Genomic DNA, 15542 nt, shown 5'->3' with positions numbered 1-15542 from the left:
TTCGTAACATTTTCGGGCGTTGTGCTCGAAGATGGTCGTCCAGAACGCTCGTCATCATCGACAGAGGTTCGGCCGTTTTTAAAACGTGAATGCCACACAAAAGTTTGTGCACTACCCATTGCGGACTCCCCAAATGCTTGCTTTAGCATTTCATACGTTTCCGTAGCCGTTTTGGCGAGTCTTTGGCAAGAGATTCAGGCAGAATCGCAGATGGTGCTTGACAGGCTGACAAAGAAAGATTTCCAGGCTTGGCAGCGGCGCTGGGATCGTTGTGTTCACTCCCAGGGGAACTACTTCGAGGGTGATGGATGAATTTAATACCTGAGATAGGTGTACGGGTTTTTATACGCGCAGTCTGGAAACCTTCCGATCGCACCTCGTATTATCAACAGTGGACATTGAACACCAACATTGGGACAGCGTTGCTGTAATACCTTCGAGAACTACAGATATAATTCTACTTAAATTTTGTCAGATCCAACGGAGATGTTTTCTTATTCGATGGACTTTGTTCCAGATCGTATACTGGAAATGATTTTGATTCTTTACTCTGACAACTTTGTTCATGGTGTACGAATGACGCCACTGGATTCACCAGAAACCTCTGAATATTACTTTGTGTTTTCTTAGATGTCTCGTCTTTGGGACTAAATTTTTGAGATTTATCGTTAGTTTTAAATATTTTTGGAAGATTTTCAAACAAATGTTTCTTTGCTTGTTTAACAGCGGTAATGTTTGTATAATTATCATCAATCTCTGTCGATCGAAGGCTATCGGCAGGAAGTTTCATAGATGGACTGTTAAGATACACGTCTTGAAAGAATTCAGAAACGTATCTTCTGGAGTTATCGTCTATTTTTGGAAGATTTTCAAACAAATGTTTCTTTGCTTGTTTAACAGCGGTAATGTTTGTATAATTATCATCAATCTCTGTCGATCGAAGGCTATCGGCAGGAAGTTTCATAGAAGGACTGTTAAGATACACGTCTTGAAAGAATTCAGAAACGTATCTTCTGGAGTTATCGTCTTCTGAAATTATTCTAGAATAATTATCAGTACAAATGTTTTTTGATTGTTTGTCATCTGTGAATTTGTTCGTAATTTCGTGAGGAGAAATGTCTTCAAAACAAAATCTTCTTGTTGGGTCACTGAAGACGTCTTCGGTTATTGGTGGCACCACAAACTTAACAGGAAATGTGAGAGGCGGATGTCTTGGAACAGGATGACATCTGTAAGGGTTATGGTTCAGATGAAATAGAGCCGAAGTTCCATTATTTATACTGGAGTTGTAGTAAGGGTCCAGTGAAGATATCTCTGGTAGAAATAATGACGATGATGATGGAGGTAGGAAGGTGGTATCTCGACGCAGTGTATAAAATTCAGCAGGAAATAACTTTGATGGTCCCATTGACGATGTTGATGAAAATTCTGGTGGACTCAGATGCTGATTGTCATCCAGTGAATCCCTTTAGAACATATAAGACTAATATTTCAATCACATTTCATAAAATTATGCCCAATAATTACGTGAATGCAGTCTTCGGAGTTTAACTATAGAATTATAAAAGAATAATAATGCTTCATGTAACTGATGAAAAATGCTATTTAGTTTATAATTTATCATAACATAAACAATTATTTTATAGAAGCAGTTTCCAAAATAATATCTAATGAATTTTATAGTCAACGATTTTTTTCTAATCTAGTAGACTTTTAAAACAGAATAAAAGGGTGGATCTTAAAAGAATAATAAGTGAGGTTATGTAGTTAAATCGTATGACTTAGGACATAACCTAATGGGGTGTGTTTGTAAAAAAATAATTAAATCTGTATAACAGAGTTCTTCCTTCCCGCATTTTGTAATTACAGACCCCGCTGATACATTTATTTAAAGATACACAGATTAGATTAAAAATTACTTGTACTTTCTTTAAACAAAGAAATATTGGACAGCAAGTAAAAATGTGTTATACCACGTGAGTAAATACAAGATTAAAATTTTTCTCTTAGTGTCTTGAAACCACTGCTTATTCTACGTATGGACCAAGAATAAATAGGCCTAATGAGAACTCCTGAACCAGATGCCTGCACTATACTTAGAGACTTGTCTTATCCTGTCTCGGACTTACGGCATATTTTAGGCGAGTGATACAATGTCATGGTTTCTGTTATTATATTAGATCATACGTACATGGTTCTTGACGCTTCTCTAAAACCCTTGGCAAATGGGTTACTGGCAATTTTCAGGCGAGTTATCTGTAACAAATAATATTCAATTCAATTCAATTAATTTCAATTCAATTAATTTATTTACGTGTTTGCCAACAGCAAGAAGCCTATAACAGGCAAACACTGATAATACATACAATAATATTGAAATAATAATGGATAATATTACACAAACGGATTAACTAAACTTATACATGTACAGTATTAAATATAACTGCCAAGTACAGGCAAACCCAAAATAGAAACAATATTAACACAGAGCAAAACAAATGAAGGAATATAAATAAAAACAAATAATCCACCTAGGGAACACTAATATAATTGTAAAACTTTAAAAAATATAAAAAGACAGATAACGAAGCTAGATCATTTCCCTTGTTGAGAACGTTCGCTCAAGGGAGACAATGTTTGTGCGAAATACGTCCAAAGATTTACATACGTCATTTGCAGTGATGACGCACCTCGCTGAAGGACTATGCCTTAGTGCACTGCTCACACTAAAAGTAGAAAATTATGTTATATGCCTCGCCTGCACACGTAAACCAACAGTGTCCATAATGGAATTACAATTTATTTTACCCTTAAAGACATTAATAAGAAATAACGCATCGAGATGTCGTCGTCTGGAATAAAGTATATATATAACTATAAGAAAAAATGGTCTACTAGATTATGGCCCCTGGTTTTATTTCTCCAACACAATGTCAATTTATGGATATTCCTTCATGTCTTCCTGGGGCTCTATAACCCAGTATGGGTCCCGGCTGCCTCCTTTTTCAGAGTTTTCCTAGTCTTTTTTTAAACGTGCATTCGTGAGTAATGAGTGACCAGCTCACCAACTCTGCAAAATTTCTACTGAATCCTAATTAGACTCCCAGAGCCATCTATCAGTGAATCAGCAACCACCTCCCCTAAAATAGAACATTTCTGTATCATCGAATAGTCGTTGGTTAATGTCTCTATATTTTGGTTAGAATAATAGTGGGGTAGCTCAGTTCAGTGACTGGACGACTGGGGTTTAATCCCCGATGGGGGTAGAGGATTTTTCCTCTAGCCTCTGCGATCAGACCGACTCTGGGGCCCACCCAATGGTTACCGGGTTCTTTAAGCTGGCCACTCGCCCCATCTAGTGACGAGGTTAAGAATGAGTAGGAGCTATACCGCCTCTCCACCTACATGGCTACATGGCGAACAGATTTACTTGTTGATTTTTAAATATTTATTGATTCTTCATATAACGGAACCGGAATATGAAATATCAATAATTTATAAGTCTTGTTATGTTTCCAGTGAACATACTTGTTGATTCTGATAAGCTGTTACTGTTGTAAATGTTGTTTCTGGAAACGTGTAAGTCAGGCCGCGTTCCAAAGATGCCTGATATTCTGGAGGTGTTTCCAGGTCTGTAGTCTGCAGAATATGCACCCGAGGGAGATATTTGTGCATGGAATGTAGCGAAACCTGAAACGTTTTAACATTTTTTGAATGATTATGAATTGGATAAGACAAATATCAGTTAAGGTACTATTCAATTACGTGATTGAAGGAATTAAAAAATATCACGTAAACAACTTCAATCATGATAATCAGCTGTCTCGGATGCTTCTTCAGTTACGCCGGCGAATTAGATTTGGCCTGAAAAGTAATTTAAATAACGATTGAACAGGAACGAGAAAAGTTCATAATGAAAAACTTTATTTTTATTAATCACAAAATATGATTTTATTATTATTATTTAGTGTTCTGTCTGACGACAGGTCCATATGAACAGGATCCTTCCATCCTTTTCTCGGACTGGGACCTGTTCATATACGTTCTTGGCAGATGATCCAGAAGTGGTTTGCCATTGCCTTCTTCTGTGTGTGAATGGAGTAATTGTTGGGATGCCACGGAGGAAAACTCCGTGTTGCCTAGACCACGGCATCGCCCAACACAAGTTATAAATTCGGGCACCGCCGGGAATCGAACCCGAGACCCCAGGATTACAAGGCTAGCGTTCTAACCGCTAGACCACCGTGGGTGATTAAATTAAGGACAGTGAGATGGAAGGGCATACAGCACACGGATAATACATGAAATCGCCATTTTAATAAGGAAAATTGAAGTGAAGAGAACATGGGAGAACAACGTTTAGGTGGTAGAATAATATTAAAATGAATCATGGTCTGAATTCAGTTGGTTCAAGGTAGGATCTTGCGGTTGGAACTTGTGAACACGGTAATAAAACGTTGTATTCTGTGAATATGAGGAAATGTTTTGATATGGAAAAATTATAGTTCAGTATTAACAACTGCATAAGCCACAGAGAAGTTATGAATCGGTGGAAATATTCCAAAGGGAGCGGGTGTTAACTGTGACGTGTTGAGGTCATTAATTGATTTTAATCAGCGTATCCGAGACAACTGAAGAAACAGCACTGATTTAACTGCATCTGAAATGATCGTCAGTCATAGATGAAAATGGTGCAAGGACATAGCAATTCTCAATCAAAATATTAATTTTATTTGAGGGTAATTAATAAACTTGTAGACCACTGAACCAATTTTAAGTGCGTGGTAATTGGGCAATTTGTTATCGCAACTTATAAGAAACTCTTTTATAATTTCTTCCTGTCTCTTTAGTTAGTTACTAACAAAGTAAACAGAACGTTTATGCAAATTAGTTGGCCGTTTCAGTAACCCCTTCATTAGCCACAAATGAATATCTTATTTATTTACGTCGATATTTTCATACCGGGCATTAATCATCTACATAAGGAAAAGGAAGTGATGAAATGTAAAATTACATTTGATTACACGGTCCAGTTAATCCAAATTACACGTTATAAAACTGAATCCAATTATTTTCATAGGATGATGACAGAAGGAAATTATGTTCGCATGGGTGTACTATGAGTCAGATCACATATGTTATGGTGAAGTGCACAGAGAGAGAGAGAGTGAAAGGCATTGTCACGTGAAATTATTTCATATTTTATGGCCTAGACTCAATAGTTTTAAAATAAACGTAATACAATGGTGAAATTTATAGTTTATAGTTTAGATGCGTCATGTTTGTGTTCAAAATTCAAATATATATTTATTATTCAAGTCTATACACAAACTTTTAAATTGTAGATGTTAAAATTAAATAATAAATATATATTTGAACAATGGTGAAACTCTAATAATATCAAACGACGTCAGACTGCAGTTACAAGATGCATCTCGTATTACGTCTTTATTAAAAATCAGGATCAGTCCGCTGATGATTTCGAAAGTAATTTTCCTCGGTTATGGTGACAATGTGTGACGTTGGTGCTGTGTTAAGAATGAGTGGAAATTTACTATCTGGAATAAATTTACTTCTTACAAAGGAATCCTATTCAGTTGTTTTTTTCTAAATTTATTCATAGTAAACTAAGCTTACATAGACCGTACATTAGAGATCCTGAGTGGCCTCGCGGTCTGAGGCGTGGGCTTTGTGCCACTTGGTCGATGGGACCGTGGGTTCGAATCCCACTCAAGCCATGAATGCTGTGTTGTGCTGTCCTGTGTACAGGTAGAGGCCTTGCGACGGGCCGATCCCTCATCCAAGGAGTCCTACCGAATGTCTATAGATCGAGCCAACGAAAAGTTGGGACCCGCAGTGCTCAGGCACCTGAAGAACGGGTCGTCCCAGCATTAATTCATTAAAAAGGAAATAGAGGAAATTAGTCGTGGCCGATTTAACGAAATATTCCGCCGCTTGTCTAGAGGGGCTAAGTAAAACCATTCAAGTCCGGTTATTCGGTAGTCTGGCGTGTACTGTTCTTTTGAGAAAATTTGAAACGTGTTGTGATAATGAAGTTGGATCGTGAAGTTAGGAAGAGTGAGACTTGGGGACTCAACTCACCTGACCCCTGACTAGAGGCTTTCTGTTGTTGGTAAGTTTCAATTTATCGAAAGCTATAACTCCCTGTGCCATCCACAGCTGACCCGTAGCAGGCGAGTCTGGGTGAACGTACAGATTGTGAGGAAGTGGTAGGTCCCCGGAGCCCGCGACCATCCACTGAGAACTGGAACACAGACGTCCATACCATTATCATTTCCGAGGTAGATAGTTAAATAACGACAACTCAGTATGTTACCTTACCTAGAATATGATCTTGAAAATTTTAAAAACCTCTATCTGGGAAACAAGTGAGCAGATTTTGTCGTGACTTCCATACGACCTTTAGCTATACGTGTCCTCATTCTGACATTAGTATGGTCCACCAGGTATTTACGGTTTGCCAGGAATGAGCGTGAATGAATATGACCTTGAGAAATTTAAAGACCTATATCTGGGAATCTATTGGGCCGATATTGTCGTTACTTCCAAATGACCTTGACCTATAAGTGATCTCGCTTTGACATGAGTATGGGAAACCAGTTATTTACGGTTTAGGAGAAATAGGAGTTGAAATATATGACCTTGAGAAATTTAAAGACCTATATCTGGGAATCTAGTGGGCCGATATTGTCCTTACTTCCAAATTACCTTGACCTATAAGTGATCTCGCTTTGACATGAGTATGGGAAACAAGTTATTCACGGTTTGGGAGAAATAGGAGTTGAAATATATGACCTTGAGAATTGTAAAGACCCGTATGTAAGAAACTGATCCCAACAGATCTTCAGAAATATGCGTTTGAACAAATTAAAAATTCGAATGACCTTGATAATTTTAAAAGCCTCTATTCGGAATACCCCAGGGCTGATATTGTAGTGACTATGACATAACAGTGCCCTGTGCGTGAACTCAGATGGACATAAATATGGTCACTCAGATTCCGCTCGTGCGCGCAGGGTCTTAGACCTACCTTAAATTAGGCCATGGTCTTTCCTTTAATGTCTTTTATTTATTATTTGATGTTATAACTCGAAGAAATTTATGTTCCGAGCTCCCGGGGGTCGCCAAATAAAATGTAATAAAGCTGTAATTTATAATGTGATAAATATAAGAAAGACGAATCTAAATTATCTATTGTTGTTCATGCAAACACTCGCTATAAGGGGAATAGAACTTGCCTGTGGTATACGTATCTGTAGCGTTTATCGTCTACAGGTACGATGTCCAGAAAGACGATGTACGAGGCTGCTGGTTCCAACCCACTGAGCCTCACTTTGACCGTCGGGAACATCCGCCTACTGGGGACACAAGAGAACACCGCGGACAATACACAAGCTCACAGCAAACATAGTTTGTTCGGCCCCTTAAAGCTGAAAAAGAGGGAGAGAGAAGAAGGATAGCAGATGAGTAGAATTTGCAAAGAGAAAATTGGCGGGGGAGAAGATTTCTTATAATTAGAAGGTTCCCAGGCAATGCTCGCTCGTCCTTCTGGCAGAAACAGGTTTAGTAAGGGCAAGACATTTAGAAGGAGAAAAGATGGGTTAAGAAGTGGAAAGCCGTATATTATTTAATAAATCAGCCCGTACCACGAAGAAAACATGACCGTTTCGAGCCGCCATGTCATAAATTGTTACAATGTGATGAAACCTGACGGAAATTTATTAAGAATAATATTATCTTCTTTTTATAAAAACATTCACATATTACTGAATATATACTTTTAACAATTATTTTTATGTTAATTATTCGTTAAAAATCAAGCGACAATTATTTTTTCATTGCACATAGTGACGCAATATTACGAGAACGGTTAAATCAGACGAGAGGTATGCTGATCAGAAAAATTGCATTATACGATATTCAATTCAATTCAATCATTTAAGTGTTTGCCAACAGCAAATACATACAATAATAATGAAATAATAATGAAAAATATTTCACAAATTAACTATACTTATACATGTACAGTATTAAATATAACAGCCAAGTACAGGCAAACCCAAAATAGAAACAATATTAACACAAAGCAAAATAAATGAAGAAATATAAATAAAAACAAATAATCCACCTAGGGAACATTAATATAATTGTAAAACTTTAAAAATTATAAAAACAGATAATGAAGCTAGATCATTTCCCTTGTTGAGAACGTGTCCTCAAGGGAGACAATGTTTATGCTGAATACGTCCAAAGACTTACATACGTCATTTGCAGCGATGACGCACCTCGCTGAAGGACTATACCTTAGTGCATTGCTCACACTAAAAGTAGAAAATTATGTTATATGCCTCGCCGGCACACGTAAACCAACAGCGTCCATAATGGAATGACAATTTATTTTGCCCTTAAAGACATTACTAGTTTGTTAACTTACCGAGTTTAAATTTTCCTTTGTCTCAATCATCATTTATTTATGTTATTTTTTTTTGTCTGAGATTAATTTCATAGATTTTCTTTACAGCATTCTTTTTTTCTACATTTATATTTTTCTATATTGAGATGAAGTCAGTGAATTACGGAAATACAGTAATACGACATTACAAAAATATTTGCTGACCTCCCTCGAATATTTCAGAACTCACAGTCTGAGAACTTACGTGTTAGTCTGTGCCTTATGATCTTTACAAAACTCTGGAAAATAAAATGTTTTATAATTTTGCTATGAATGAGCCTATTTAATTCTGACAGAAATGCAGCAGCTCTGTTTTACAACATGCAGTTTATAATCATATGTAAGTTTGTTCCACAATTGAGGAAGTCTATTTAAGTATGATAATAAGTCTGAACACGTTTTGTGGAGTATCAACATTTTATTCAGGATACAAAACACACTTACAGGAAACCAAAAGGTAAGAATGAGCAAGCAAACCCAGCCAAGCTTAATAATTTATGAATTAGTAAATCAAATTTATTATTATAAATGCCTGTTAATTATAGGGAAGTGGCTTGCATTAGAACATACTTTTTCACACCACGCGGCGTGCGCCTTGATGTTTTGTTAAGAAGAGAGAACCTTTAAAATAAAGAAGTCTCAAAGATGTTTGGGGGAGGCCCCAATGCTGTTCTACACAAAGAAGATCCAGTCTAAGTAACATTGAAACATTCTCAACCAGACTGTGCAGTAAAGTTCGAATTAACATCTTAATTTCCTGAACACATGGATATTAATTTAGTTAAATAAAATAAATTAAATTATCTAGTTTATCGATATGTACATATGCTCGTTATAGTTGATTTTTTGTAATATATATTAACTCCCGATTATCCGTGCTGGTTAGGAAATGAATTTTCCCGGTTAATTAAAAACAGGATTATCCGTAAAAATTAAGGAGAAACACGTAAATCTAAGAAATACGTAAGTCTATTTTCTGACATTTTATTTTTATTTCTAGTGTTCTGTCTGCCGACAGGTCCATATGAACAGGATCCTTCCATCCTTTTCTCGGACTGGGACCTGTTCATATACGTTCTTGGCAGATGATCCAGAAGTGGTTTGCCATTGCCTTCTTCTGTGTGTGAATGGAGTAATTGTTGGGATGCCACGGAGGAAAACTCCGTGTTGCCTAGACCACGGCCTTGCCCAACACAAGTTATAAATTCGGGCACCGCCGGGAATCGAACCCGAGACCCCAGGATTACAAGGCCAGCCTTCTAACCGCTAGACCACCTCATCTTATTATTATTTAGTGTTCTGTCTGACGACAGGTCCATATGAACAGGATCCTTCCATCCTTTTCTCGGACTGGGACCTGTTCATATACGTTCTTGGCAGATGATCCAGAAGTGGTTTGCCATTGCCTTCTTCTGTATGTGAATGGAGTAATTGTTGGGATGCCACGGAGGAAAACTCCGTGTTGCCTAGACCACGGCCTTGCCCAACACAAGTTATAAATTCGGGCACCGCCGGGATTTTACTAATAGCAGAAAGGATTTTATATAACATTTATGAAGTACTTACCAAACTACTTTGTTTTTCTATTGTAACAAATTTAAGATTTTAGCAAAAAATTGATGAATGTTAATACGTTAAATAAAGCATCATTATTTATTTATCTCTTATTCCTAAACGTTTTGACCTTTACAATATATTTTCTAAATTAATTTTTAAATTTCGTTTAAACCAGGTAAGACTTTTTAATCTACAGTCAAATAAATTCGCCCACGGATAATCGGGAGTCTAGTGTATTAATTAGTACAGTAAAAACTTAGGCTAAAACTTAAAGTCATCGTTGTACTTATTTAGTGGTAAGTCATGTGGATGTATGTGGAATGAAATTAGTACAAGTTCCATGTGGACTGTTCTTAACACAGACACTGCAGCACATGAAATCATTCAAAACAGTCCGGTTGCTTTACCCGGAGGAAAATCACGATTTAGAAATTAAAACTGAGGCTCAGTGGGCCACCGCCGGATATCGAACCCTGCTCGTTGAGACGGTAGCCAATGAATATACTGTCTGAGGTACCTCGCCTTATAATACATTTTGCTTATCCGTCTTTTTACCGTTCGGGATTCGATCTGAGGGCTTCAGAACGTTTACAATTTTGTACTATGATTGTCGAAAACCTGTAGAAATGTTCTGCTCAATATATTTTAACATAAGCCTAAATTTAAGACGTAATATGATCTTCTGGGAAGACAATATCACATATACTTTATTTCAAATGGGGAATCCAGTACGTTCTATAAACTGGCAGATCATTAAAATAATTTAATCACCGTACATCTCATGTTTATAGTTTCAAATACAGAGATTAGTTCGTAAGGCCTATGTTTATAATAAATCCTTATAAAAATCTTATATCTATAGCTTATTTAGTAATTAATTACAGCTATTAAGCTGAAGGATAAGCGAAAATTTTCGCATAAATGCCACACTGTTTCAGATAAACTATCCATAAAATTTAACTTATCAAAAGCTGCACGCCACTGAATAAAATTTAAGAATACATCTCTTTAACGATAGGAATGGCAACGTATTTTATTAGTGACATTAACAAATTAAAATTTACAAATATCGCTTTCTACGTAGTAACACGATATTCACACCAAATTTTACAGAATTTGCTGATTTGCATCTGACAAGTTATAAAATAAAATGACTGTCTTCTGTGTTGTAATGCCGTCTAGTCTGGTAGAAACTTACCATAGTTTCAGAGATCCTCGTTGCCTCAATCATCAGGGCGATATCGGCCTGATGATGGAGGCAGAAAGGACCTCTGTAACGTCGCTAAAATCATACCAGGTTAGACGACATTACAACCCAGAAGACAGCTTTACAGTTTTAATTAACCTGTTCAGTTTCAAGTACTGAAAGTTCATTGGCGTTAAGTGTTTTTGAAATGGAGCCTTTTTGTGAAGAATGTTACAAGCATCTAGTGTCAGCACTAATGAAGACTAAACCTTTCATTACGAAGTCCATCCATGGCGAAGTGTCTAGTCATAGGAAAAGAGGGCGGAGTCGAGCTTCTGTTGTAAATCAACAAAACCTTTCTCGTACTTTCAAGTCCTAAAATATGAAATTTATACATAAAGTTTTAAGTCTGACTTTTATTTTTGAGAATAAGCTTTACGACGTGAATTAGGAAGGAGTTTCCCTGTCGAAACTTTTTTTTTTTAAAAATTTAACACGAATACGGTTCGTTCAAAATGCAGGCAATAGGCGTGTTAACAGAAAAATTCCTATCGCTCATACAAATGTACATAAGTGACACAAAAACTGCAACCATCATTTACCGCCAACAGGACACGTTTATATAAAATAAATATAATTTATAAGAAACGTTCTCATGAGGCCAGAAGGTTTCATTTACACGTTTACGTGCAGAAATTTGAATTTATTTCAGGAGGAAAATTGATACGAAATACCTCAGATCACAAGGTGTTGTTATTTTAATTAAGAACTGATTAGGCATCACCTCCAAAGTCAGGATTAAATTAAGTCAGCCATAACATGAAGCCGACACGTTTCTCCGAAACGTCGATAACCACCTACAAGACGCTATAACCCTGAAGAGCGCAATCGAAATGTTTAGTCTCTAATCTCGATATATTAATTTCAGCCTAAGGATATATTTATGAAATAATTTGTTTTATAAACATACCCAGACTGCTGTGCTTTTTCAAGTAATGGATAACTATTAAATATTAAAATATTACCATAATTAACATTTAAATATTTAAAATATATTAATGATATTCTCTATCGAAATGTTCGATTTACATTAGAACATCACTTTTTTACACGACATGTTTCAGTTCTAAAAGAACCATCTTCAGGTGTATAAAATTATATAAACTTAAATATAATTTCTTAAATGCAACTTTTAGTCAGATGTTTATCAGATTTCAAATGATGTTTTCTTCCAGATTTTATTGTATTTTTTAATATCGTATTCGAAGTTGTTCTGTATGTACGTCGTGCTTAACATGATTTTGTGTGGGTGAACGTTTGTTGTTGTTTTGTATCAAATCGATAGAGAATATCATTTAATATATTTAAATATTAATTATAGTAATATTTTAATATTAATAGGAATTTTATTGTGATTAGACTGACGATTTAAACAAATATATATTTATTACAATATGACGCAACTTTATCATCTAATGGATAACGTCAAACTGTAAGAACAAACAAGTCGATATTTTATATACAAAAAACTGGAATTTTCGTGAGAATTTGGAGGTTTAATAATTCTGATTGGTTTGTGGCAGGAGTACAGATGTGATTCGATAATTATCGATTTCGATTAACTCTCACCTCGTGAAGAAAAATACCTGGTATGATTTATCGGTGCGAAATCTACGTCGACCCTCAAGAATTTAACAACTCGATGTGCACAAATTACAACACTTGTCTTCTTAAGCACGTTTGTTTCAGTACAACCACGCCTCCAAGCTAGAGAAAAAGCTGTTGAGATTTTATTGTGAGATGCGCGCTGTGTTATTTGAATCTCACATAAATTATTAACAGATAAAGATTTGTTCTTTTGTGTTTCGTTTTTAGCAGGAAGAATTATAAAACAAAACACCTCCTTGTCGGTTCTATACAAAGGTTATTAACATGTTGAATTATTAAACTGTATTTGAATTCTTATCTAGAAGACGATTTATATATACAATGTTGCCAATACGAGACGTGACTAATAGGGTTGTAGGTACGAAATTATAAACATAATGCTCTTAAATAAATTTATATTTTATTTTAAGCCACGCAAGATCAGAATAAGACAATGGTTGTCTCGGTACTCCATAATCGTAACTGCTCTGTAGTGCGCATGCTTATAAACATGACAATTTTTAATCATTATTATTAAACTATAATGTGAATGCCAAATTTGTAATTTGCCAATATTATTTCGACAGAAAACCGGGATAATTTTAATTTCATATTGCGGTATGAAGAATTGTTTGAGGTATTCAAAAACTTAAAACAAACTTAAAATCAGCATAAACGTTTGGTTTTAGACAAGAAAATTGATGTTAACTATCTCCATGGGGGATAGGAAATATTTTTAGTGAAGAAATTCCTCTTATTTTATGCTATCCTAAATTCCGTGATATTTTATTCACACAAATCCGCCACTGATCCTTATCCAAGGCCACATAAATCTAGCCTATACACTTATTCCAAATGTTTAAAATCCATCTAAATATTAATCTCAAATCTACTTTTGTCTCCCTAAAATTGTCTTTTCCATACAAGTTATCCAACCAAAATTTGTGTATACAATTATCATTTGTCTTATACGTGCTATATGCCATGCCCATCTCATCCCACTTTATTTAATCACCTTAATATAGGATTATAAAGTTTATCTTTATATAATTTTATCTAGTACAAGATTCAGTCAAAGCCTGAGGCCCTCTGTAATACTTTGTAACGTTATATATTTTTACGGCGAAGGGTTGTTAGCTAACCCCCTGACTCCCCTAGCTGTGGATCCACCCCTTGTAGTCTGTCCGAGACAGTTCATTCAATATATTCCCAGCCATCCTCCACATCTGGTGTCCGTCTCCTCTACCCTCAACCAGAGGATGCCCCAGATATGTTCAGGAGGTTTTGTTACAAATGTATATGAAGATGGAATCATATAAGTAAACGATTCTATAAAATGCGCACAACAAACTTCATATATTATATATGTGGTGTGAATATGCCCCATATTTTCTCGCCTTGATTTCTCTGCAGGTAATTGGCGGTAATTTAAATATGGGATTTGGATAAGCCAAACGACTCACCATATTTCTGTTCTATTTTGACTGAAACAGAAATTTAAAGGAGAAAAAATTTGGGATTGTAATGCCGTAAAGACGAATATAAGAAGATCTCTGGCTAAATATTTCGTGATGGTAAGAACAGAAAAAGTATAAGAAAGGATATATAAATAGTTTATAATAAATAATACACATAGAACATATATAATAAGATAACTACAATATATAAAAAAGTTATTTAAGAATATGGACCCCAAGGAGACCGCATTCAACATTTCGTGATCGTAATTTTAAAAAAAATTTATAGTTAAAAAATGCATTTCTTTGGAGTATCGGATCGTGTCGCCTCTAGAGTTTTAATCTGTAAATGCTAAAATGTATATGTTTTATTACAAACAGAGTTACAGTGGAGGGGTGAAAATAACGAGAATCTATAATATCAAATTAGCCCAATAAGGATGAATGAATACAAATAACATTTAATTATTTTTAGAACCGTAAAATTTACGGGAAAGTTTAATTGTCTGTAAAAATGTTTAATTCTCCTTGACACATCTGTTCAAAAATATTTTTAGATGTTATAAACATTTAGTAACTTACATTCAAGATGAAGGCAATGTGTAGATTAAAATTCATAGAAATGGTAAATAATTTATATAAAAAAAACACAAATTGTGTGCTATATAAATAGATAGAGCCCCATCTCCGAAACGTCGTTTTACGTTTTATATTTACTAGACGATGGATAATATCCAAGAAAGGTCCGGAGATAGGGATTAGCTCTATCTAGTGGGCCCAACTGTGTAGGAACCTGAAGACGGAGATAGAGTCCCATCTCCGAAACGTCGTTTTACGTTTTATATTTACTAGACGATGGATAATATCCAAGAAAGGTCCGGAGATAGGGATTAGCTCTATCTAGTGGGCCCAACTGTGTAGGAACCTGAAGACGGAGATAGAGTCCCATCTCCGAAACGTCGTTTTACGTTTTATATTTACTAGACGATGGATAATATCCAAGTAAATTTTTATTCAATTAACTCTTCACCATCGTCAAGAAGTTTTAGATTTGATATAGAATTTATTTACACTTTCACTCCAATTTTTTTTCTTCAGTTTTTGATTTTTGATTTTTGATTTATCTGAAAATAAATCTACTGATCATGGAACAAAAAATAACACGGGTTACCCCTTACTATTTATTACATTCGATTACTTCTATCCTTTTAGAAACCCTTCC

At 35.4% G+C, this 15542-nt stretch overlaps 1 protein-coding gene across 2 annotated transcripts in view; it reads right to left on the bottom strand.

Moving 5' to 3' along the window:
• Positions 1-141: 141 nt before the first annotated feature.
• LOC110831387 (uncharacterized) overlaps positions 142-15542 on the bottom strand; it is a 37111-nt gene continuing 21710 nt past the window's right edge. The window contains exons 3-7 of one of the 2 annotated variants that reach the window (XM_087347457.1): positions 7260-7379; positions 6103-6265; positions 3529-3690; positions 2192-2256; positions 142-1466 (exon numbers count right to left, since the gene is read on the bottom strand). In XM_087347457.1, the coding sequence (XP_087203583.1) occupies positions 458-1466; positions 2192-2256; positions 3529-3690; positions 6103-6265; positions 7260-7379 (1519 nt within the window). In that variant the 3' untranslated portion in view covers positions 142-457. The remainder of the gene's footprint in view (positions 1467-2191; positions 2257-3528; positions 3691-6102; positions 6266-7259; positions 7380-15542) is intronic. The other variant, XM_087347458.1, reaches the window with a different exon arrangement.

Source organism: Zootermopsis nevadensis, unplaced genomic scaffold (assembly GCF_977971745.1).
Source record: "Zootermopsis nevadensis isolate Lab colony 2312 unplaced genomic scaffold, Znev_1.0 Znev_ptg000011l, whole genome shotgun sequence".
In the NCBI taxonomy this organism is placed as follows: Eukaryota; Metazoa; Arthropoda; class Insecta; order Blattodea; family Termopsidae; genus Zootermopsis; species Zootermopsis nevadensis.
The sequence above is the reverse complement of the archived record's forward strand: the minus strand, read 5'-3'. Positions and strand labels throughout refer to the sequence as shown.